At 30.6% G+C, this 25,476-nt stretch overlaps 2 protein-coding genes across 5 annotated transcripts; one reads left to right on the top strand and one right to left on the bottom strand.

Moving 5' to 3' along the window:
• The first annotated feature begins 142 nt into the window (after window positions 1-142).
• On the top strand, window positions 143-15,540 carry LOC149734604 (uncharacterized). Of its 4 annotated transcripts, none has more exons than XM_089879907.1 (26): window positions 144-325; window positions 454-540; window positions 1,146-1,310; window positions 1,663-1,764; window positions 2,535-2,672; window positions 3,556-3,649; window positions 4,377-4,490; window positions 5,156-5,274; window positions 5,561-5,615; window positions 5,790-5,891; window positions 6,127-6,338; window positions 7,117-7,276; window positions 7,416-7,523; window positions 7,941-8,068; window positions 8,531-9,010; window positions 9,673-9,849; window positions 10,397-10,445; window positions 10,991-11,074; window positions 11,402-11,555; window positions 11,785-11,986; window positions 12,507-12,696; window positions 13,226-13,336; window positions 13,881-13,952; window positions 14,011-14,168; window positions 14,508-14,712; window positions 15,002-15,540. In XM_089879907.1, the coding sequence occupies exons 1-26, from the start codon at window positions 272-274 to the stop codon at window positions 15,130-15,132; spliced, it is 3,651 nt and encodes a 1,216-aa protein (XP_089736033.1). In that variant the 5' UTR covers window positions 144-271; the 3' UTR covers window positions 15,133-15,540. The 4 variants fall into 4 exon arrangements, with proteins under 4 accessions (XP_089736035.1, XP_089736033.1, XP_089736034.1 ...); XM_089879908.1 differs by having other exon boundaries at window positions 5,156-5,277; window positions 7,428-7,523; XM_089879906.1 differs by having other exon boundaries at window positions 5,156-5,277.
• Window positions 15,541-15,803: 263 nt separating this feature from the next.
• On the bottom strand, window positions 15,804-24,759 carry LOC149734603 (uncharacterized). The gene is made up of 12 exons (XM_089879921.1): window positions 24,549-24,759; window positions 23,996-24,117; window positions 22,693-22,837; window positions 22,037-22,180; window positions 21,333-21,494; window positions 20,773-20,934; window positions 20,363-20,419; window positions 19,109-19,188; window positions 18,703-18,799; window positions 17,822-18,027; window positions 17,157-17,307; window positions 15,804-16,598 (listed from the first exon to the last, which is right to left on the bottom strand). The coding sequence occupies exons 1-12, from the start codon at window positions 24,732-24,734 to the stop codon at window positions 16,494-16,496; spliced, it is 1,617 nt and encodes a 538-aa protein (XP_089736047.1). The 5' UTR covers window positions 24,735-24,759; the 3' UTR covers window positions 15,804-16,493.
• Between the last annotated feature and the right edge of the window lie 717 nt (window positions 24,760-25,476).

The following is a 25,476-nucleotide window of genomic DNA, read 5'->3' as shown; positions in this document are numbered from 1 at the left end:
CCCCTGTTTTAATCCCAAAGTTCTAAAAAGCCGTAGACATCTTGTATCTTGTAAATATACATATTTTATTTTACCTTTGCTGGTATAGAAATAAAGCATGACTTTATTAAACGTAGATAGCACGTTGAAACAAAATATTACTTTAACGCTAAGATATATTGGTTTATTTAATCAAAGAAAACGTGGAAATATTTTTATTTTTTCTTTTTACTTGTGAAGCGGGGTAAATATATATATATTTAAGTTACTAGTTGAATTTGGCTTTAAAAGAATGGCAAACGACGGTGCAAGCGGAGGTGTTGATTCACAAACAGCAACTTCTGAGGTAAATAGAAAAATTGCTTAAAATATAAATAACTGCTGAGTGACTTTTTCCTATTTTATTGATTCAATCTTATGTCTAATTTGTTTAACAACGATAGATAAAAAAAGTAATAAAACTCTATAATTTAGATAAAAAGCACAACTGAAGACAAAATATTATCATTTAATGACCTACGTCAACATGCAGATCATTGGTCATTAGGTTCAGATGCCGCGGTAAGAATTGTTTAAATTATTGATTTCTACTCTACTTTATAAGGTCCCATTACATGAAATATTAAAAAAGCTTAAAATTTATTAATTGTACAAAAGTTGTTTTTTATAAATTACAGTAACCTAAAATTACTGATATGTGTATTACAGTAATCTTTTAAATGAATGAATGTAAATTCTTCTGGTAATCCTTTAGCTGGTGACCACCTGAAATTTTGGTTTCAAAATGTTCCTTAGGTCTCACTGATACCCACTGTGTAATTAAAAAAAAAAAACTCTGGCGTTCGTGTCGAAAATTAACTTTGAAAGTGCGCGAAATCGTGCTGCGTCTTTCAGGTGGCCACCAGCTAAAGGATTACCATTCTTCCGTTGGTAATATGTACTTTTTTTCAAAAAGATTCTACAGTGGATATCGGTGACCCCTAAGGAACAGTTTGAAACAAATTGTTACTGGTCACTGGTTAAAGCATTACCATATAATACTGTAACATAAATTGAGTTTTATTATTGAGTTTATGCATATTTGCATGAACTTAAAATTTGTGTTATGCAACCACACTGGTACCCCAAAGTTACATTATATTGTTTAAAATAAATGTTTATTCCAGTTGCTGGAACAGCTTCAACAATTTGCATCACGACTCACGACACGTGCACACCAGATGTCACGTGATGTATCCCAACTTATTCATGATACTCGACTTACTGATGCAAAGATAGAAAGTGTTACGGATTACTTTCTTACACTGAGTGACCACCAGTTTATTGAAAATGTAAGATTTTTTATTGAAACTGTAAGGTCAGTAGCCATGTACCTATTTTCCCATCCGTTTATGTCTGGTTTTGTTCTAGTACGTTTCTTTGTCTAAAATAAAGGTTCGAAATTACAAGTTAAAAATAATTTAAAATTTTCCCAAGACAAGCTACTCCTTGGATTTTTTATTACCCCTCTTGACTATACATATTTTAGAGCCAAAAAATGTGGAGGTTTTTCTTTTCTTTTTTTACAATGCTTTTTTTACAAAATGTCAAAAACTTTAAAAAAATACTCCTTTGGTGTCGTGCCAGATAGCAGACAAAATGTTGATTCAAGCAACACATTAAAATTTTTGGTAATTTTAATAGAGAGTGTATGACGAAGACACCACTTCTGCTAAACAAGAAACGAACAATGAAGAAAAAGCAGCAAAAACAAAAGAGGAAAGAGAAGCTGATATGATGATGAAGGTAACATTATAATTCACCCAACACTTAACTATTGTTCTGTCTAATGAATGAATTGTACGTTAAGCGCTTATTTGGTGTTGTTAACATGATATGTTTCTATCAGACTTGAAAGTTAAATCAAGGTTTACTGATATGGGACTTCTGGTAGTTTAATTGATCTGTTACAAGAATAACACAAAACTAATGAATAGATTATTAGTTAAGTGTTTAGCTGGTAGTTGTTAACATGATAATATGGTTGGTTTCGAAATCTGCCATTTTGAAAGCTTTGTTGAATTTGGCTTTAAAAGAATGGCTTAAAGGTCTACAGACATGGGGTCTACAGAACTTGTGGTAGTTTGTTTAATCTGTTAGGGAAATTACTGTAAGAAACTTAACATTCCAGTTAAGAAGTAATTTTTTTTCAAATTGCTTTAGCAAAAATATATTAAATATTTGATTTATCATGTTAGTTCCGCAAGACCGCAATAATAGTAATATAGATAGTAGTGTTATGGTACCTAACGCACTTTATGGGCAGATCTGACAATTTGTGAGGTTTAGTTTATGGCTGGGTAGCTTACTTCAACTGTTTTATAGTTTTAAACTTGAATATCATAATCATGTTTTTGTTTCCTCGGTTAAAAAGTTTGTAAACTTTAAAACAAGAATTTTAGGAAAATAAGGCAAAAATTTAATATTTTGATTTTCCAGTTTTGATTTTCCAATCTGTAAACTTTTAGGCAATACTTTTAGAAAAATAGGGCAAATTTTTTTTTTTTATTCTCTAGTTAAAAGAATCTGTAAACTTTGGCATCAAAGTAATTGACGAGTCGTTCGACATCCTCGATATGAAAGTCGATGATTCCGATGTTGATTCTGATGATGAAGATGATATCGTGCCCGATGAAATACTTCTCGAAGCTAAGGTGATAAAAAATAAAATTGTAGAAATAATATTATACTGTGTGTGTTCTGTAATATTTAAAAAGTTTTTTTCTTGTGTTTGTTCTGTGTTGTTTTACACTTTTTAACATGTTTTTAATGAGATTGGGTAGTGTGAGGTGAGCATAGGCGCCTAACGCGGTCAGCATTTGCCTAACCTGGAATTTGGCACATTGTCCATTAATTGCTCCATAATAAGGTAAGCAAACGCGAACGATTTACGTATAAAAGTTAAAAAAAGATAAACTGCAACCAGTTTATAAAGTTAAAAAAAGATAAACTGCAACCAGTGCATAATGTGCAAGTGCGGTAATTACCTTATTAGTTTACGTAAACATGTAAGAAGTAGTTGATATTTGTAGTTGATATTTGTAACTAGGAGTTTGCCTAACTTGGACAATCAAAACTTAGGCACCTATGAGTTTGAGTCTGTTTTTTTTACTCTATGTTGTATTAATATGTTTTTAGTAAATGCGCGATATAAAATAAATAAAAAGATAGAAGCAATGATATATTATACTGTTTGTGTTTCGTTTTGTCTCTTAACATGTTTTAAATATGATTGGGTAGTTTGACATTTTTTAGGTTTTCTGACTATATAACACATTAATATTTTTTTAGTACGGTAATAATTATTTTCGGAGCTTTACTAAATGGGTTATACCCAATTATATATAGAGACAGTAGCTTTAAATTATTTCTTTTTATTTAAACCTTTACTTTAGTTCATCCTTTTTTAATGAGAATTACAACTGATTGATTCTGTGATCTTTGCACTATTATTTACACTTAAAAATTTTGGTTTAATTTTCTTAATATATTTTAATTTTATTCAAATTGTAATTGATAAAATGAACATTAAACAAGGATCCGTACGTGCATCGACCGTTACCTCACTTAATTGGAAGCCGATCATTTTATCAAGAAGATGATGTTGGCATTGGTGATCTTGTGGCTTCAGGTGAGTTTTAATAAATGACATTTATTCAAATTCTTGTGCAGGGGCAATGGGAAACGTTAAAATATGGATTCCTAGTTTATGCATCTTGTGCTTGCGAGTTACAACATTCGTAAATTTGCATTTTTTGTGTACAATTGGTTATTTGAAGTGATTTGGACCATTATTAGTGACCACTGGGTTGGAGTAATAAATGTTAAGAGTCTTGCCTAAGAATACAAACAACCAAGGCAGATTGGTAACACTGTAGCAGCATCGAGGCTTGAACCCAGCATCTAAAGCTGTGTGCACCATGTTGCAACTTGTACCATCACACGAAAATTATTGAATATTCAACAATCATTTTGACTTTTTAAAATTTCTCAAATAAATATGTTTGATATTTTAATCTGATTTATAAAAAAGTAAAGTTTGTAGTTGGGTTTTACAGCTCCTTACAAGAGTCACAACACAAGCACTTATTTAGAAACGAATGTTCAACATAGTCAGACAGTAGGCCCGAGAAAAAAAGAAAAAAGGCAAAATCACTGAGGCAGAATATAATAATAATAAGATATACTGTAACTTTTTTTTGTCTCTTTAAGTAAGGTAGCACAGATTTTAAACTATTTTAAACCAAAAGACAGGATATAGCGTCAAAACAACAGTTGTTAAAAATGATGCAAATGATTGGGGAAAGCACCTCTTAGATACAACTGGAACTAAAACAATGCTAACGATCTTTATACAGATGTTGAAAGTGAGGTTGGTTCGGTGAGTGAATCGGAAGATGAAATCGAGGAAGCGGTTGTTGTGTCCGACTCTTCGTCTTCATCTGATTATCCATCTAGTGAAGATGGATCAGGTTTTTCATTATTTTAAAATTTGATATTTAAAAATCCTTATCTATACTTGATGGCTACATCCTTGTTGGACAGTATTAGATTAATTTTTTTTCGGTCATTCGCCTTTTTTTCGCTTTTGTTTTAAGTAAAGATAAATAGATATTTCACTATTTGTTTAATTTAAAAATGTAAGTTATGTGCTAGTAGTTTGAAGCGTTAATTCACGCTAATTTATTGGACAGTATTGGAATTGGGTTTATAATTCAGTTATCTGCTTTTTTATAAACTAAAGTTCGAAAGTGGTTTTATTGCAAAAGTACAATAAAACAATCCAATTGATAAGTCACTTACATTTTAAATGTAAACCATTTTTGAAGTGTTATCATTATTTTATTCATTTCTGGGAAATCTATACATTTTCAACATTTCACTTGTTACTGTCTCTGGTTGATCGGGCGTTATCGCAGTTTCATACGTGGCATTTCTATCTATATTTCTGCTTATTCAAGTAGTTTTTAAAATAATTTTTCTTATACAGTATCACCAAAAGTACTTTTAGTTTTTTTTGTTATAGAACCAGTCCAAACCCTCCCATGATAGTTTATGAAATATTTGTGAATTCATACTAACACCATTGTTAAACCAAAAATCCCAAATTTTCATGATATATTTATTTTGTTGTAAGTCGACGAAAGTGAAGACGATGAAATTGCTCCAAAGAGAACTGCTCCTCCTAGTGACAGTTTATCATCAAGTGACGAGAGCGAAGATTTATTCGATGAACAATCTGATGATTCAGATCAAGTAGTAAGTCAAGGAAATATTGTGTATTTCCATAATGGTTGTTTCTGTTATATAGATTGTTTTAACTTAAAATACTGAAAATATCACTTATTATTACTGTTAAATATTTTTAAAGGTAATGGGTCAACTTTCCCCTTTTTAATCTAGATAAAATAGTTTAAATTTGTTTTTATTACTACATAGTAATAATAATAATAACTTTATTTATCTCTTTGATTATCAAGATGAAGATTTAGAAATATTCATTAAACTATCTAGTTACATATTGTGATTGTTTTATTCTTAGATAACCAAGCAGAAACCATCGAAAAAAGCAAGCAAACCTAGAAAGCCAAGCAATGGTAAAGGTTTATATTAATAAGACCTGATTATAATATAGTAATATAACTGATTTATCCCAGGAATTTTATGTCAAAAAACAATTAGAATTTTGAATTTGATTAAATTAATACTAAATCGATAATTTGGTAATGTTTTGTATTTTTCGAAAAAAATGAAATTAATGTTTTACTTAGAAATGTTTGGAGGGGAAGCCCCTGAGGATGATCTCTTTGCTACCTCGAGTGGTGGATTATTCGGGAGTGGAAAAGGTTTATTTGATGCTCCCAAGTCTGGAGGTTTCTTTTCTGTTTTTATATTTTTTTTATCAAAAAATAAATGTATAATAATTATAATTCATTTGTGGCGCTTGTTTCGTAACTTGAGGTAACTTGTTTCTTGTTTTATTGCTGATAAATAACAGAATACATAAATATTGATGGTTATTATTATTATATTGATGATAAATATACATACATTTTCATAGCACCACATATTTTTTGTCCTTTATACTAATACATTTATTTTGTTCAGGATTATTTGATGATGTTGAAATTGAGGAAGACGAAGAAGAGGATGATGTTAAAGATCATGATGATGACACTGATCATGAGTCAGCAGATGATGAAAAAGTTGAAAAACCACCAGTTGAAAAAATTTCAAAAAAAGTTGACAAACCTGTTAAAAAAGCTCCCCAGGGGGGTGTGTCATTGTTTGGTGGAGCTATTGGAAAGGGGTTCTTTAAAGTAAGTTTTCTTCATTATATTAGAGTGAATTTTAAGCAAAAGATGTTATTTTTTTCCAACTGTATGCCCTATTTCATTACTTCTCAATTTTTTTTTACCCCATTCTATATTAAGAATATATTAACAGTGGGGTTTTGGCAATCCAATTTATCCAATTTACTGAACTACATTCTACAAATTTTTATTTGGAAAAACATGCACATATAGGAACATTTAACGAAAAATATAGAAGTTAAACTGCGGTAAATTTTCAAACACTTGAACAACAAAAAAATTAAATAGACACTTACGGTTTGGACGCATAGCAGAGGACCTGGAATTTTGGCCCAGGTTGGTCCATGACCAAGCCTGTATTGAAATGTATACATAATATAGTAAATAGTTCTAAAAGAAAAAAAAAACGCAATTGAAAATAAAACGTTTTTAATCCAGTTTCCTGCATTGTCTGGCTATGTGTTGAAATGTATATAGAAAATAATTTAGCGGCTCATCTGGTATAAAAAACGTAGTGTATTTCCGACATTATAAACATACTTCTACTTGCTGTAACCCAGTGGTGGGTAGTCCAAATTATCAGCCATACATAAAAAATTTCAAGGAAATAATCACAAACAAAGTAACATATGGTAACTCGTAAGCTGGCACATGGTGTATGAACACCCGTGTTATAACGACTGTCGTTTTCCAGCCATGCGAGGATAAAGTAAGTTACGTTCTTTCTTGCTGTATATAGTAAGTACATTTGTACAAAGTAAAAACAGATTTTTTTTAAATCCAGGGAAGAAAATCTTCTTCTTCATCACTTAGTACAGATGATGATGATGATGGTGATGTTACCGTAGCAACCCAACCTCCCGTGAAGCACCAATCATCAGCATCATCTAGTGATGACGATTTGTTTGCTGTCGAATCAAAACCAACAATTAAAAAGAAACCAGGTAATATTATTAAAACATTTGGGGAATATTTTAAAGAAAGTTGCAACATTTCAATAAGCAAATTTTTTTAATTTTTAAGGTTATTTTGTATTTAAACATTTTTCACACCTTCCGAAACTGTTTCCTAAATTATTATTAGTTTTAATTACAGAATCCACAAAGGTTGTCAGGGAGAAGAAGGCAGTTGGAGGTTTATTTGATGAAGATAATAATGATGATGATGATTTGTTTAATGATATCAATAAGGGTTAGTAATGTGTCTTATATGTGGTTGAATATATGAACTTTTTTTGTTTTTAGCATTGACAGTTGTCATAACACTTTATGTGTTATAACAGAGTTATATGACATTTTAGAAGTTTATTTTTAAATTATGTTCCTCAAGTTGGACAATGGGTTGGAGCAATTGTATTAATAACAATGACAGTCATTATAGCACTTTCGCACTCCAATGTTTTTAAGTTAAATTTTGTATGTAAATTTTGGGGTATTATATTTTTAAATTGTTGTACTAAAGTTTGGACAACGTGTTTGTGACTATTGGGTTGGAGCAATTGTTGTTAAATGTCTTGCCCAAGGACACATACGCCCATAATGGTAGCACAGCAGACCTTGAAAATAATCCAAAAAAATTTCAACTGAAATTATTACCTCGTTTGCATAGAACCACCAAAAGCAGCAAAGAGCAAGCCACCAGTAGGGGGAGTATCATTGTTCGGAGCAAGTCAAGAAGATTTTAAAAAATCTTTGAATAAAAAATCAAAAATGTCAATATTGGATACAGATAGTGAGGTATTTAACTTTATTTTAATTTGTGTACAATTTTTTTATTTTAAGAGTTTTTATTACATTAAACATATTTATAAAACCACCCCAGCTGTCATAATTTATTTGTTTATATTATAGAAATCCAATATTATTCAACTATATGTTTCTATAGTGTTTAATTAATGTTGCAAAAAAATGTTTTTTGTTTTTTATTGTAATTTGGCCACTGTTCATTTGTTATGTATAGTAGGGGAGGAAAGATGGGACACCTTTTCATCCTATTTTCTTGACCCATTTATGGTAAACAAAAAAAATCATTTTGAGGAAAACTATAAAATCGTAATCTCACGACTCTCATAGACCGTTGGTAATTGTTTAAAACACAATCAGGATATTTGGAAATTATGTGCTAAAGATGTTCCGTCTTCCCCAACTTTACTCTATTTTACTTTTTCTTATAATAATCGTTCAATTCTTTCATGGCAGCAAGAATCTGATACTATACTTGATCAGCCGAGTAAAAAAAGGAACAAAATCAAATCCAAGAATAATTTAAAACCTAATTCCAATAAAACTGAGTTGAAAGCGAATAATTTGTTTCATGCAAGCGACGACGATGACGATTTATTTTCAACAAAAATTGCAACGAAAAAATCAACAAAAAAATCAACTGAAAATTCAATAAAATCTTCAACAAAATCTGTGAAAAAAGTCAGTTTATTTGGAGATGATGTTGAAAATGATGATTTGTTTTCAACAAAATCAACTTCTGTAAAAAGTAAAAAAACAAAAGGATTATTTTCTGATGATGACGAAGATCAACAATCAACAATAAATCAACCTCAACACAATTCAGCGAAACAACAAACAAACAATTTATTTGAAAATCAAGACGATGTTGATGATTTATTTTCAACAAAATCAAATCCTACGAAATCAACAAAACCCATCAACAAACTCCAATCGGTATTTTTCATTCAAATCAAACAATAATTAATTAGTTCATATTTTATCCTGTTGTAATTTAAAGCAATTCAGCTACAGCGATAATTCAAAGCTGCAAATTGATGGCTAACATGTAAAAATATTAAAGTTTACTAAAATTGCCAACATATTAAAATATTGAGTTTAACATATTAGAATTTATGGAAAGATATTAAAATGTTTAAGTTCATAAAATAATGTTTATCAACCATTAATGGTCTTGTGGCTATTTTTAAATGGTCACTGTCACTATGTTTAAATGTGTAGTATATTGTTTAAAAAAAACTGTAGCGCTAAATTAAATAACGTCATCAGCCTCCTGTCTTTCCCTACCCCTCAATAAAGCTTTGCTGTGGGTCATATAGACCCCCCTCACTGAAAAACCTTAATCAAATATCAAATTAAAATATATGATGTATTTCTGTGGGGTAAGATGGGATACCTTTTAATACAGAATATCCAACTGTCCTGATCGTGTTTTAAACAATTAACAATGGTATATGGGAGACACGAGACGTGAGGATACAATTTTATAATTCTTTGAATGGTGTTTATTTAAGAAAATAGAATAAAAAAGTGTCCCATCTTCCCCCACCCTACTATAAGTGAAATTTATCAAACGATCATCCAATGATCTTCCTCAGGATGAAGATGACTTTATGAAACCTCCATCCATCAAATCACCATCAATTTCATCTAGAGAAAGCTCCAAGAAGATGCGGAGCAAGGTGAAAATGGGATTATTTGATGAGAGTTCCGATGATGATGGTTTATTCACGGCTGCTCCAAAAACTAAACTTACTGAGAAACCTGTATTGGAGGTAAGATTCAGCCATAATGTTCAGTTAACTTTGTTTTAGTTCCCAATTCCCATTATATCTAAGTGGTGACCCCAATCGTTTGCATTATGTGTTGCCTCAGTGATTTTGCTTTATTTTGCTTTTATCTGCCTCAGTGATTTTGCTTTACCCCCAATATCAATGGTCATTCATTCTAAGCGAGGACACCAGATTCAAAGCTCCATGCTGCTGCAACTTTTATTTAGTATGTAATTGGACAATTCATCTAATTGTAACTTGTCTAATTAAGTGGTCATGAGTTCCAAAATGACAGTCGTTTGAAAAAATCCCCTAGTTACAATACTTGTTAAGCCTAATGCAGGCACTTTTGTTCCAATTTTAACTGAAGGGTCTTAAATGGATTAATTAGATTTTATTGCCTTGAACGATTAGATTTTACCTTAGGATTCAGATGTTCAATATGACATAAAATTGACCCAATTTTCAACTTAAAACATTCTGTTTTGATCATTTTTATTTCCTACCATATAATTTCTATCTATTTACAACTTTTTATATTTTTCTACAGAAGCCTTCACCCAATAAAAAGAACATCAAAACTGCATCTGACAAAAAAAGTAAGTTAATACAGAAATATATATTGTTTCTATAAAATTGTAAATATAATACTATTGTATAAATGAATAAAATGTAGTTATTTTCATGTGGTGGGGAAAGACAGTCATTATAACATGGGTGTTCTGTTTCATACACCTCTTGCCTGCTTACGAGTTACCGCATATGTAACTTATTTATCTTTGCGTGGCAGGGCAACGACAGTCGCTAAAACAAATGTGTTTTGTTTCATACACCACAAGTCAGCTTAGAGTTACTATGTATGTAATTTATTTATCCTCGCATGACGGGGCAACAATGACAGTCATTGTAACAAATGTTTTCTGTTTCATACACCACGTATATCTTCAAACAATATACCCTATAAAGATCTTTAAATAATTTTTTTTTAGGATTTGATTTGTGTCTAAGTCTGTACGACCTATTGTTAAAATACGACTTATTTTTGAAAAAATAATTTTTTGAAAAATATGAATGCTATTTGAACATCAATTAAGTATCAAAATGCTGGTACTAAAATATTAGGATATTTATTTTTAAAACACAGAGAGCAGTTTATTTGATGATGATGACGACGACGACCTGTTTGATGAAATATCAGATAAATCTTCGATTACAAAACAAGAAACAGGTTTGTATGATCATATAAAAAAATTTGAAATAGTGGTTATTGCAGCCAAGTTTGTGATTTAAATAGTTTACAGATAAAATTATACACAACTAATTGGCTTTGCTACCAAAAGATTAAACAAATTAAAAGATACAGATATTAATAAAGTTTAAAATTAACCAAAGCAATAAAGAGAGGCATTAACAACAAAACAAATGTTAACGAAACATTTTACATAAACCTTGTGATAAGTATTGGTTTGAAAAGACTTGCCATTAAACAAGTTTAGCAAGTTTTACAATATACTTCATAAAATTTCAACCAGTCCTATTAAGAGTTTTGATGTAGATGTTAGTCTTCAAGAAGATGAACTTCTTCAAGATGAAGATCCTGTTCAAGATGAACCTGTTCAAGATGATCCTCCAAAGAAGCAGCTAGCAGGAGCAGTTTCGATGTTTGGAGCAGGAGGAGGAGAGTTGCTCGCTGCAATTGGGAAGAGAAGGTATTGTGATGTCATAAAGATAAATTATCATAAAATGAAGAATTTTGTAGTTGATGTTTATAAGTTGTTTGTGTTATTTTATCCCGATTTAAACTTGTTTATTCCATAGATATTGTTGAAAATAAATACACCATTTTAGTTGATATTTACAAAATGAAAGCATATGCTATAAGAAACTCCCTATTCAGCATGAGTTGTAGTTTTAGATAAAACCCAACCTTTATTACAGAGCTGCCTCCCATGTGTCCACATCATCCAACAGTAGTTTAAAATCGGATCCTCTCGAATCCTCATCAGGTCCAACCGTGGATAAGGAAGATGTTAAACCTACAACAAACATGTCAGCAAAACCGTTTAACTTGACCCCAAGTAACTCAAAACCTGTTACTACAAAGGTCCATCCACCTACAGTCAAATCCAGCAAAACACAGGTGTTAGTTTTTTTAATTTTGATTTTTAAAGTGTAAATATTAATTGTATGTTTAACACTTTTGGTGCAAAATAGCCTATTTTCGCTTTGTTATAAAATAAATAAAGCAAAATCAGTGAAATCTGTAGATCTATATTCATAAAACTACCCCAACCTATTTTTTTGCTGTTTTCAGTATTTTTTCCACCAAAACAACAAAGTAAATTTACACCTATAAACATTGAAGAGAAATAACTTAGATAATTTTACCAACAAAATGTATATTTTAATCAACGCCAAAAATACCTAAATTATTTAACATAATTTTTTTATATTAATTTTTTCACAAAAAATCGTTTCTATTAGAAGACTAACTTGATAAAATTTAAACATAAATGGCTCGTTTGTGTGCTAGGTGAAGCGACCACACTTATTTTCTTCCAATTAAATGTAAATATGTTTTTAACTGTAAGCATGTTTTAACAACTGTTGTTTCTATACTATTTTCCGTTAGTTTTAAACTTTTTATTTTATTTTCACAGCCATCCAGTTTACCCACATTAAACATTGACCCAACTGCCTTGCTACCTGGGGCTGCCCCTAAACCAAGACCAGCCCCTGACACAAGCAAGCCGCTTGAAAGCGCGACGAAAACGAGGTCAAGAGGTCAAGCAGGTCGACGACCCCCAAGTCGCCAGGCACGCAGGAAAGTTGCCACACAAGTTGATACAGGTGGTTGCATTATTATTAATTCGGACCGAAAACTTAACTAGGGTTGTTTAATATTTTATGCCACAATTAACTTTTTAAAAAAATTTGATATTTTGAGCCATGTGTTTTGGGATTTTTATATTTTTTCTTTTTTTAAAAAATATTTTTTGGTTATTTTATATTTTATTTTTTGGTTATTTTATATTTTATATGACATTTAACATAAAAAAATTAGGCTTATTAAACAAAACTACTAATAATATTTAAATGGATAACTTTTTTATGTTTAAAAATGAATGCTCAAAATCTGCATACAGATTTTGAGAAGATTTAGAATTTAAAATTGTCAGTTTTGAATTTTCAGTTACTATATTTATGGCAAGACATCAAAAAATAATAATAATTTTTATTCAAGGTTTTTAGACTTATAAGGAGATAATTTTTATATTTAATTAAGTCTAGAGACAGCAAGATACAGCAGAATATATGCTCCATATATTCCTTAGTTAGATTTTTAAATTCCCTTTATACCGTTTTTTTTTTCAAACAGCTGATGATTTTTTTGACACAACAACAACAACAACAACAAGTAGTATTGATCAACAAGCAAAACCATCAACATCGAAATCTAAACCTGATGATAAAGTGGATGATTTTCTTGGTAATTTATAATAATACTTATACAGTTGATGTAAAAACCAAAAAAAATTTCTTTAAATTTTTAAATTACCCTAAAAGCGCAAAAATATTTGAATTTATTTCTTTATACATATGAATAAGTGGCAAAAGTATTAGTTGGGGTAATGGAATAATTTTTTTACATCTTATAACCCTTACAACACCCTTAATGTGTTGTAAGTTATGCCAATAGCTTGATGGTTCTTGATGGGTCAATGGGTAATTTAGCAAGTTGTTACTCCCTTGGTTGTCGTATGTGTCCTTGACTCCTTGGGCAAGACACTTAACGGCAATTGCTCCGACCCAGTGATCACTAATGGTTGTGCAAATTATCAGCCATGCATGAAAAAATAATCCCCTCCTCCGAAAAAAAATCACCCACAAAGTTACATACATGGTAACTCGTAAGTGGGCAGTAGGTGTATGAAACAGAACACCTATGTTGTATGCTTGCCCCCTACACAAGGAAAAATAACAAATAATAGTGATATATATTAATTATTTTTATCAATTGTGATTTATTTCAGATGATCTGTTGGGGAATACCTTGACACCTAAGTCATCTGTAATCAAGAAAAAAGAATCCAAAAGTTTATTCGGTAATTTTGATTGACAGCTGTCAATCAAACTTAATAAATAAACCTTCCATGTTTCTAGATGATGATGAAGATATCTTCAAACCAACATCCAGGACCTCTAAGAGCAAAGTTAAAGATGTTGATTTATTTGCTGATGATGATGATTTGTTCGCATCAACCAAAGATCAACCTCCAACATCAACATCCGATAAAAAAAAGAAAAAAATCCCCAAACAAGTTCGTGATATTTTTTTCAAAAATATAATAGTATTTTTTTATAAAAATAAAATTAAAAAAAACAAGGTTTTGTGATATTTTTTACTAAAACAGCAAAGTACTGCCTAGATTTTGGCAAAACTAGTTTTAATATTTTGTACTTAAAACCAGAGAATGTTTTGGGCAGGAAAAGTATAAAATAGTTTAAATTTAGCAACAAATATCAGGGAATTTGCGACTTTTAACTTTTTCAAATAGACTTTCGGTAAAGACGTATGTGTAGTGACCAAACTGATCATGTGTGAAATAGGTAAAAAATTAATAAACTTTCACTTTTACTTGATCAAACTTGTTGAACAGGATCTTGATGATTTATTTGGAGATGATTTTGATCCAGTGTTGCCCAAGAAAAAGGTTGAATCCAAGCAAACAACAGTAACACACGAGGATAATTTATTTGATGACAACACTGATATTTTTGCTGATCTTCCAAAACCTAAAAAGAAAGTTCCAAAAACGAAGAAAAGCAAAGCGCCAGCAACATCTTTATTTGATGATGATTTAGGTAAAAAATTCCGGTACTTGTTTAAGGTTTCTAGAACTGTGTATCATAAAATGAGTTACATTGTAAATTTCATAAGATGAGTTAGAGGTGCTGTAGTAAATTTTTTACTGATTAAAAAAAAAGTTATGAAAGAAATTTTGGCATGTTATGTCACTCATGTGTATGTAAAAAAATGACCAAGATGATACGAGTTACTTTAAAAATATAATCTGGATTGATGTTAATTTATTATTATTGTTATTTGGCAATTATAATTTTTATTCATAAGTTGCGTTTTATTTTCCAACAGATGACATTTTTGCCCAACCTACTAAATCAAGCAGTAAAAAAGTTTCCAAAAAATCAACCAAACAAAGTGAGAAAAATGGGAGCAAAGATGGAGACTTGTTTGATGATCCATTGAATGCTTTACTTTCATAAAATATAATTTACTTCAAGCCATAAATTATTTATCATGATTATTTTATTTTTAACCACATATATATTCCACGTGTTCAATAATTTTAAAATTGGAAACAACAAAAATTGTAACGAAATTTTACACATAAACTATACATAATATAAATCTAATAAAGCTTTTTTGTTAAATTATTTTTTGTACCAAAATTTCAACATATTTTTATTCTTGATATATGACATAAATAAGACAGAAACTTGAGTATAGAAAAAATTTGGCAGAATTTTTTTTTCTGATTTGAGATTAATTTTCACAAAAATAAATAAAGTGCAATAATAAAAATATATTTTCATGAGTGTGTTTCAAATATTTTACGTTAATTTGTTTCCTGTGTTCATTATTTCTGATTATTAATATAAACATCATTTTAACACTTGGTATTTTTAACTTTTAAGCTGCCAACCGTCGAATATTTAGTTACAAACGCAAACTGTCCATCAGATACTTACGTTTTGAGATGTATGTCACAGACAGTATCAACATAGGCTACATTTTGCCTACATAGGCACATCTGTTCTAAAGAAACAATTACATGCCTTGTGCAAGTAACATTTACCTCCAAAATTTCAGGGTTTATCTTTTATCACAATACAATTTGATTTAAACTTCACTCATTTTTAATAAACTTCACTCATTTTTAATTAATAAAAGCAATTTAATTTAACGAAATTTAAGAACAATTTAACAAATATCTTAAGTGTTTATTACAATTAAATTAAATGAGGTATTAAGTGCATGATTAGAAAATCCAGACAAATGTGTTTTGTTATAAAATGAATTCAAAGCAACAAAATATGAATGGGTTATCATTGAGGGTTAAGGCTATTGAATTGGCATGGAACTTTTTACAGAAAGTATAGCCATGTTTAAAATTAATATTTAAAACATAAACAGTACAAAGTGATCGAAAAAATGAGCCAACTCTGGCAAAAATTCCAGGTCATATAATGTACTACATTGTACATGTCCCACATAGAGTAGAAAGTGCTAAGTGATGAAGGCAGAAATTTATCTAGGTATTAATTGTGTGAACAATACAGTCAAGTAATTGAAAAAAACTGCAGTAAATGAATTAAAATAAAACATGAAGAGTTACCATAAAAATAACCTTTATTATAATTAAAAACGATTTATAAAAATTAGGAAGTAAATTACATATGAAACAGGTTTAAACTTTTCATGTCATAAAAATATTGGATGCTCTAGGTCACGCAACATTTTAGAAATCCATATTTCAACAACACATGCTGAAGTATTTAAAAAAAATAATGTTGGTTAGTAAAAGTTTTGCTACACATCTGTGCACAAGTTTGAAGACCATGGTTTAGAAGCAATTTGATTGGACCAACTGTTCAAGCTTTACAAGCTGCATTCCAGTTGCTTTGTCAACGTTTTTCACATTTTCTGCGACAACTGTTGATTTTTGGAGCTGAAAAATAGTTATTATGTTAATATACATTGTTTGCAGAATGATTGTCTAACACTGTGGCAAAGTGATTAGCATGCATACATACAACTTAGAGGTAATGGACTCAAGGTTCATTGCGGTTACCATTGTGGGTGTATGTGTGGGCAAGATTAACAGCAATTGCTTTAACCCAGTGGTCATGGGTTGTCCAAATTATCAGTTGGCCATACATAAAAAATAATAACCCGAAATAACATACATAGTAACTTGTAAGCTGGCACATGGTGTAAGAAACAGAACACCCGTGTCTAACAACTGTCAAGGGGAGGATAAAGTAAGTTACATTCATTCATTCAACCATAGAATACTGGGTTTTATGCTACCATTGCTGACATTGTCCTTGAGGTCATTTCTCCAACCCAGTGGTCACTAATCAGTTGTTTATGCAAAAACTAACTAGATGGTAACTTTAAGCAAGCATGAAACAGGAAACCTGTGTTATAATGACTGTCACTGCTTCCTTACGCAAGGATAAACAAGTTTCATCCATTCATTATATCAACAGCAAATAAATAAAACCTTGAGATTTCCATCCAAACTCCGAATATTTGAAATAAAATTTCTTGCCGCGCTATCGGGCCCGCTGTCATGGAAATCATATTTTAGTTTCATCATCGATAAATCGAACGTGGGCGATGGAATGTAGTCGACGAATACATCAAGAAAACAACTGAAATAAAAAACGAAATTATTTATAGTAGGGTGGGAGAAGATGGGACACCTGTTCATTTTATTTTTTCGTCCCATTTGGTGGTAAACAAAGAATATTTAGAGGATATTTGGATATTTTGTGCTAAAGGTGTCCTAACTTCCCCCACTCTACAATATATCATATACTAGCACAGTAGGTGTCCGCCCATGAGAAAATATTATAATAATAACAACTTCATTTGTCTCTTCGATTATTGTAGCGAAGATTTAATATATTGTAATTGAAAAGACAGGAAATAGCAACAAAACAACAGTTGTTAAAACAGATGTATCAATAAGTGTTCTAGTGCTTGCTAATTTGTTTAATCAAGTAGTCAAAAATAAACAAAAAATCACCCACAAAGTTACATACATGAGTTGTCAAGCGGGCACAAGGTGTATGAAACAGAACACCTGTGTTATAACAACTGTTGTTTTCTGCCATTTGAATATAAACAATATACAATAAAAATCGAGGTAAAAATTCAACTTACTTTGTCCTCATAACATCGAGAGGATGAACAAGTAGAAGAGGATCTCTCTTCACCTCATCTATCCTGATCCCTGTTTGCTCCTCATACATCTTCCAATCTTGTGGATCATCAAACGTATGGAACGGGTATCTGATGGCGGTACATCCAAACTTTCGAGCAAAGAAATCCAAGTAAGATTGATGGTCAGCTGAATGAACAACTGATGACTGTGGAAAATAGTGTTTTTTTTAAATATTTTTTTTTAAATACAGTTGGTTGGGGTAAGATGAGACACGTTTTCATTCTATTTTCTCGCCCAATTTGATACACAAAGAACATTTAAAAAGTTATATATTCGTAACCACAAGACTCCTATTTGTTTGTATTAGAGGAAGTTTAACTTGATAATAACCAAACATAAATGGCTCGTCTGTCTGCTAGGTGTAGCGACCACACTTTTTTTCTCCAATTAAATGTAAATATGTTTTTAACTGTAAGCGTGTTTTAACAACTGTTGTTTTGTCGCTATATCCTGTATTGTCGTTTAAAATATTTCTAAATCTTTGCTACCGTAATCGAAGAGACAAATAAAGTTATTATTATTAATAATTTTAAAAACATACAACAAAAGTTGCAAGATTTTTAAACAAAATTATATATAGAGTACTGTGGGGGAAGATGGGATACCATTAGCTTATAATATCCAAACATCCAGATTGTGTTTTAAATACTCTATGAAAGTCGTAAAAATATAATTTTATAAATGTTTGAATATTCTTTGTTTACTGCCAAATAGGACGAGAAAATAGAATGTTTAGGTGTCCCATCTTCCCCCACACTACTGTACCATATCATTTTAATTAAAACAACTCAAAGTTTGCAATTAAAAAATAATTAAATACCAGATGTATGAAAGTAGCGATACCATCAACCATATTCACTGCATTAAACCTTGGTACACGTGTTTGGATGGATTGGGACAATAATAACCATTCGGATCTGAAAATAAACCAGATGATTCGTGTTTGAAATAAAAAAAAATATATATATATATAACGTTTTTGTGTTAAATTAATTTTAAGCAATTAGAATTCAGAACTATTTCAATCACAGTTAATTTAAAATCCAGTTTTGTTTTGTTTGAAATTTGTTTACAAAAATTATAGACCACTCATTAGGTCCATACAGTACACATTGTATTCAAGGTTTAAAATTTTCCATGAAACGAATATATATTTTTATATTTATAGATATATATTTTTTTAAACAATTTTAAAATTTTGTTTTAGACAAATTATATTAACTTACTCATCAATATATGGAACCATCTCTTCAACAAATGAACGAATCACTTGATAATATTGTCGCAAGTATTCAAAGTATGGTATCTGGTATATTTATATATTGTTAGAAATAGAATTAATATGGCAGCCATGTTTAGTATGGTGGGGAAAGATGGGACACCTCTTTATTCAATTTTCACGTCCCATTTGGGTAGTAAACAAAAAACATTCAAAAATTATGAAACTTAGGACTCTTACAGACCGTAGGTAATTGTTTAAAACATAATTAGATTTTGGATATTATGTGTAAGTGGTAAATGTGTCCCATCTTACCCTACAGTACTATATATGTATATAAATATAATATAAGAATATAAATTACCATATAATTATAATATATAAATATAATAACATAAGCTTCATTATGTTAAAATACTGATATGCTATATTTATATATCTTATTGGCATATCTTTTTTATTTTATTTTATGTTATGCTCACACAAATGTGTTTGTCACCTGTCAATACAGTCATAAAATTATAAGAAGGTAATTTATCATATGATTCATATATATATATATATTATATATATATAAATATAGCCTATATATGTATGAATATAGTAACATAAAATTAGATAGTTAGATTATATTATTGTAAGAATTCTGGCAAATCAATTTTACTTTGTTCATTTTATGTTATGCTCACAAAAATGTGTCGGTCAATAAAGTGAGAAAACCTTATTTAAATAAACATATTATGTCAATGCTTTTTCACAAAAAGCCAACATTAAGTATAAACTAATAACAAAATCACCCAATTTTCGAAACGTATTTTACACTTTTTTGTTAGCATAAAATAAAACGATTTAAATTTTTACAATAACAGTTAAAACTATGTTTGAACTACTGTAGTAGGTAACTAATTAAATAACGATATATTTGAGATTAAAAGGTTTTGCTCTAATGTTTTTAAAGTAAAAATCTGCGTTAAAAGCTTGGTAAAAAACAAAATAGTGGGCACACTTTTAATGTTTAAGTTTAGATACAGTTTTACAGAATTTACAATAATTGTTTTATTATTTATAGTAATAATTAGTAGTATCGAACTTTGTCAACGTATTTCAACAATTCCCTTCCATTATTATTTAACGACTCCCAAAACTACAGTGGAAAGCATTTAATTCATGCTCTGTTACATTCAAGTGTTTTGCTTCTACAAATACTATGTGTGGTTAGGAATCCATTAACACATAAAATATAGACGTAACATATCAACACCTTTGTATCTTCTGTCACATATTCTGGTGGAAACAACTGATGATCACGATCATTAGTCTGTGTGGTAAACAAGTTAGAACAAGTTAATGTAGCTAATATTAATGAGATGTTTTGTAATATTCATATATTAATGTATATAATATTTAATTTTTCATAAACAATGGTGCAAATTCTTGTGTCTAAACCAGAGGATACTAGGTTCAAGGCTCGACGATGCTACTACTGTGGTTTTATCGCATGTTTTCTTGGGCAAGGCCAAACAGTTAAAGTTAGACATAATAACTTGCAAGCGAGCAAAAAGTATATGTAATAGAACACATGTAGTATAACTTTAAGTTGCCACATGCAGAACCTAAATAAATTTATTTATTCAACTATTATTAATTACAATCATAACATAATAAACTTACGTTTGCACAACTCTTAGATCCATTTACAATATAATAATCATGTAATTTAGTTTCAATTCCAGAAGAAAACTGTCGTCGATTAACAGGAAAAGATTTCCAGAAACAAAAATAACGATCGATCACTGATTGGTTGTTATCGGTGGCGTGGCAAATACGGAGCGCCTGATTGGTGGAAAATAAAATTTAAAATAAAAGCTGTTTCAATGTTAACATGAGTTTGTTTATATAATATTCACTAGGGTGGGGGAAGATGTTCATCTCATTTCCTAGTAAACAAAGGATTTTAATACCATATCTTTACAACTTCCATAGACCGTTTTTTAATTGTTTAAAAGACGAATGTTTGGATAAATTAATATATGTTAAAGGTGTCCCTTCTTACCCCCTGGTAATATATCATCACAAATTGAAAGTAGCTGTAATCAACTATGTAAATCAAACCCTGATTTGGTGCGCATAAAGTTGGGCGATTCTTGTAACGAAATAACAGGATCAAATGTTACGAAATATAAAACATACAAAATTCAACAGTTTGGTTTAAATTATTGAGATGCACTTACCTGATAATTAAGTCGTTCAACAAATCGAAAATGTGGAGCAAGCAGTTTGAACAATACTCCTTCATGGTTGAGCTGTTTCTTCGCATAAACACAAACAGCACTTGGGAAAACGAAGTGAACGTAATTATGCGCAAATCCTGGTGCATAGTACGTGAGGCATATCTGGTGAAAAGTAAACAATTTTTATATTATATATATAATAATTTAAATATTTGTTGTTTCTTTTTGCAAAAGTTAAAATAATGTCAGCATAAGTTGGCAGTGTTAAGGAACTCAATTCTATATTATAACTTATTTATTATTGAGGGGCAAATTGAGATTAACAAGGAGCTGTCATATTGTGCACCATACATGGTGTGCCTGCCAAAGTGGTTAGTGCGCCTGCCTGTAACCGGGCGGTAATGGGTTCAAGGCTCGACGCTGCTACTATTGTAGTTGTATGAGTAGTATGACGGTATGTGTCCTTGGGCAAGACACTTAACGACAATTACTCCAATCCAGTGGTCACTAATGGGTTGTCACCAAATTATCAGCCATGCCCATACATAAAAAAAAATAATCACCCACAAAGTAACATACATGGTAACTTGCAAGCTGGCACGAGGTGTTCAACCCATGGAATAACGACTGTCGTTTTCCAGCCACGCAAGGATAAAGTAAGTTACATTCATTCATTCATTTTAACTTATTGTTAGTTTACAAACCTGAGCATGAAGTTTAGCAAGTTCATAGTTCGGTCGATGCAATGATCCTGAATCAGAATGAAAAATTCCACCATTTCCCATTTCAATAGAAATCTTATGTTTTGCAAGGTCGACATATATGCGACGCACATCCCAATAAAATCCCTGGAAATCAAAATTTAAATTGGGAGAATCTTGAAGCTTGTCTAGCACATGTTTATTAATGGAAGATTAAATTAGTTTGAAATGAAGTTGGTTTTATATTTGATAGTTTATTTACACTTTAAATCCATTAATAGTTAGTTATTTAAAATAGCACAGTGTCTTACAAAACCTTACAGTTAGAGCAGCTTTTAATAGCTGCCTACTTTAAATAAATGAATGAACGTCACTTGCTTTATCCTCGCATGGCCGGAAAACAACAGTGGTTACTGGTTATAACACGGGTGTTCTGTTTCATACACTTCGTGCCTACTTACAAATTACCAAGTGTTACTTTGTGGCTTGTAGGTGATTATTTTTTTATTTCTTATGTATGACTGATAATTTGGTCAACCCATTAGTGACTACTGAGTTTTAGCAATTACTGTTGAGTGGCTTGCTTACAACTTTACAACTAAACTTCGATGCTTGATAAATTAAATAATTATTTAGAAATTCAAAAAATTCCCACTAACTTTAAATATTTTGACATCTTTAAATTCACACAGATTGACGCAAAACATTTGTTTCTCATCATTCCACTTAATGGCATAAGCAATAGCGGTATGAAATAATGTGTAAATAAGTTGCTCATCTGATATTAGATCAATGGATTGTTGTCTGTGGAAAAATATTAAACACACTTAGATAATAATAAAAAAATACATCGATTATAGATTAAAATTAAAGGGTGTCTTTTTATGTGTTTCTCAGTACACTGAATTAAAAACATAAATAATTGCCACTTTAAATGCAATGTTTAAATACATATGTATGTACATTTGTTAATTTATAGTTTTATTCGGTTACTGTGTTTAAACTTTACAGTATCAAAAATGCAGATACGAAAAAGATTGAAAAGTAACGCTTACAGTAAAATCAAAGTCATTATGACAAAATAATGTTAAAACAGTTCATATCACTTTTGGATAAAGGCGTTACCGTTACACCCATCAATTTTACACTGTGTTGTAACAACACACCTATTAGAAACCAGTATATGACTCATTCTTACAGTAGTTATGGTGTTCGTGCTGATGTCATATGATTTCATTTGCCACTTGTTTAAAACTAGGTCTATATTTAGCACCAGCAATTATCATGCTATGTAGCGGAATAAAATGTCAGCAATTTGCAAACACTTAAGATTTCAGCTCAAACTTTAGTAATTTTAACTCTGCTGACGTAAATTGCTTTAACCCTAACGGTTCAAATTCCAAAACCAAATGCTTTTGATTATTGTGCTCCCCATACGGCTATGTTTAATAGAAATAAAATGTTAATCTTGTATTGGTCATTCAGGTCATAATTATCCGATCTGATTAGCAACACTCTTGTCTTTGATTACATACCTATGTAATTTAATTACATAGACTGGGCTATATTTATATATAGCCTATACAAATATTATATATATACATTTTTTATCACAAAGCGTGTGTTAATTTAAATGTAACCTTCTTAATAAATTAGTGAAGCACTAGTGTACACCAACACATTAATGCAAAATTTAAAATAAAAACTTTGGTTTATCAAGGACAAACATGGCCGTGGACAAAGGTGTGCATCTTACGATATATTATTCGCGTTAAATGCATGCTAATGCCGCCCAGCTGTAGTGTACAAATGGCAGAGATTTTACTGGGAGACACTTTCTGGGACCTGTGGCCAAAGTTGGCTCTTAACAAATGCATAACTATTAAAATTCATAATAGAAGAGTATTAATCGGACTACTGTATTTTAAACTAGTACTCCTATAAATGTATGTAACATAATACCCCGTCACAAGTTTAGCAAGTTGCTTGGCCACACCTAATGTCATCCTTGTAACATAACATGGACTTCTATGACGCAAAAAATCAATTTCTTCATCTGTGGAAATGCAACCAACGTCCTCGACCTGAAGCAATAAAAGTACTTAATATTTAAATTGAAATATTTTATAATTATATATACATTTTTGGGCAAAAAAATTAAAATATTTCTACACTGTATTATAAACACTACAACTCCAAATAAAGATACTTATTCTAAGAATCCAGGTAAAGATATTTTGATTAAAAGTTATATAAAACACTTGCAAGCAAGGTAAATTGTTTTCAATAGGAATTTAATAAGATGTATATGCAATCTCATAAGATATGCAATGACAGTTCTATGCTTTATTGTTTTGTAATCTGTATAAAAGGAGACACGTATTCTCAATTGCATGGCTAATAATTAAAACCACAGCTTTAAACTGCTTTCTTTGCATTTAGCTTGAGCAAGTTTTATGAGCTACTAAATTTTAATGTGAATTTCAAGATTTGAATTGTCAATAACTTGACCTACCTTTCCCCCTTCAGTTAGTGGCATCATGTTGGAATGTTTAACACACCCAATTCCTGTGAACCGTTTTATTTTGTTTACAACTATCTTCAATTTAATCATAAATATACCAATCAAATATAAAGGTAGATACACTTGCAATAATGCATAATATACCACACACTCTACTAAATGCAATGAACTGAACATTTTGTACCTGTAAAAAATTAAGCATAAAATATAAAATGAAATTTAGAATCAGACCAACAAAAACTAAATATATACATATATATATATATATTAAGCTTAGGTAGTCCTTTAAATTTTAGATTTACCCTTAAAAATTCATGTATATATAGGTTATATAAATATACATATTATATATATATAATATACGCACATTATATCTATATATTCCTCAAATTTAAATCTTTACGCTGATAATCTGTCTCACAACAAATAAATTTGCTATTAAAACTGCTTACTAGGGATGTGCCGAGCCGAGCCCGAACTCAAAAGCTCGTGCCCGAGCGTCTCCTTTTTTGACGCTCGGCGCTCGGCTGAAAACTGGGCCGAGCGCCGAGCCTTATGCTATAATGTTGCACGCGAGAGCGAAAAATATTAAAAATGAAAAAAGTGAAGCTACTAAAAGATAACGAGACTAGTCAGCGTAGCTTTCTCTTTAATTGTTTTTCGTTCGTTGTGAATTTGCTCTCTCGCAAGTAACGAATCGCAACGTCAGCAATTTGCCGGTATCGAGTTACAGCCGGTGTCGAATTACACGAGCGCCCAATGTTTTCGTATCACATTTTAAATAAAAAGCCAAAAACTCTTAAACTTTTTTATAATGAAATAATATAAATTGCTGCAACCACGGTTTTGCAACCACAGGGTTTTGCAACCCCTAAGCCACCTTTACCGCAGACACGCACGCAGCCAGAAAGTGCTAAGA

This window comes from Ciona robusta, chromosome 6 (assembly GCF_009617815.1).
Source record: "Ciona robusta chromosome 6, ASM961781v2".
NCBI classification, from domain to species: domain Eukaryota; kingdom Metazoa; phylum Chordata; class Ascidiacea; order Phlebobranchia; family Cionidae; genus Ciona; species Ciona robusta.
Note: the sequence above shows the minus strand (reverse complement) of the source record. Positions and strands in the feature narration are given on the sequence as shown.

Excerpts from the sequence above, each read along its gene's own strand:
- LOC149734604 (XM_089879906.1), top strand. The coding sequence starts at position 272 with ATGGCAAACGACGGTGCAAGCGGAGGTGTTGATTCACAAACAGCAACT. Across the intron at positions 1,765-2,534 it reads AAGCTGATATGATGATGAAG|TTAAAAGAATCTGTAAACTT; the intron begins GTAACATTATAA and ends TTTATTCTCTAG. Across the intron at positions 5,892-6,126 it reads TGATGCTCCCAAGTCTGGAG|GATTATTTGATGATGTTGAA; the intron begins GTTTCTTTTCTG and ends TATTTTGTTCAG.
- LOC149734603 (XM_089879921.1), bottom strand. The coding sequence starts at position 24,734 with ATGTTCAGTTCATTGCATTTAGTAGAGTGTGTGGTATATTATGCATTA. Across the intron at positions 17,308-17,821 it reads CTCGATGTTATGAGGACAAA|TTGTTTTCTTGATGTATTCG; the intron begins GTAAGTTGAATT and ends TTTTTATTTCAG. Across the intron at positions 16,599-17,156 it reads GTTTGGATGGAAATCTCAAG|CTCCAAAAATCAACAGTTGT; the intron begins GTTTTATTTATT and ends ACTATTTTTCAG.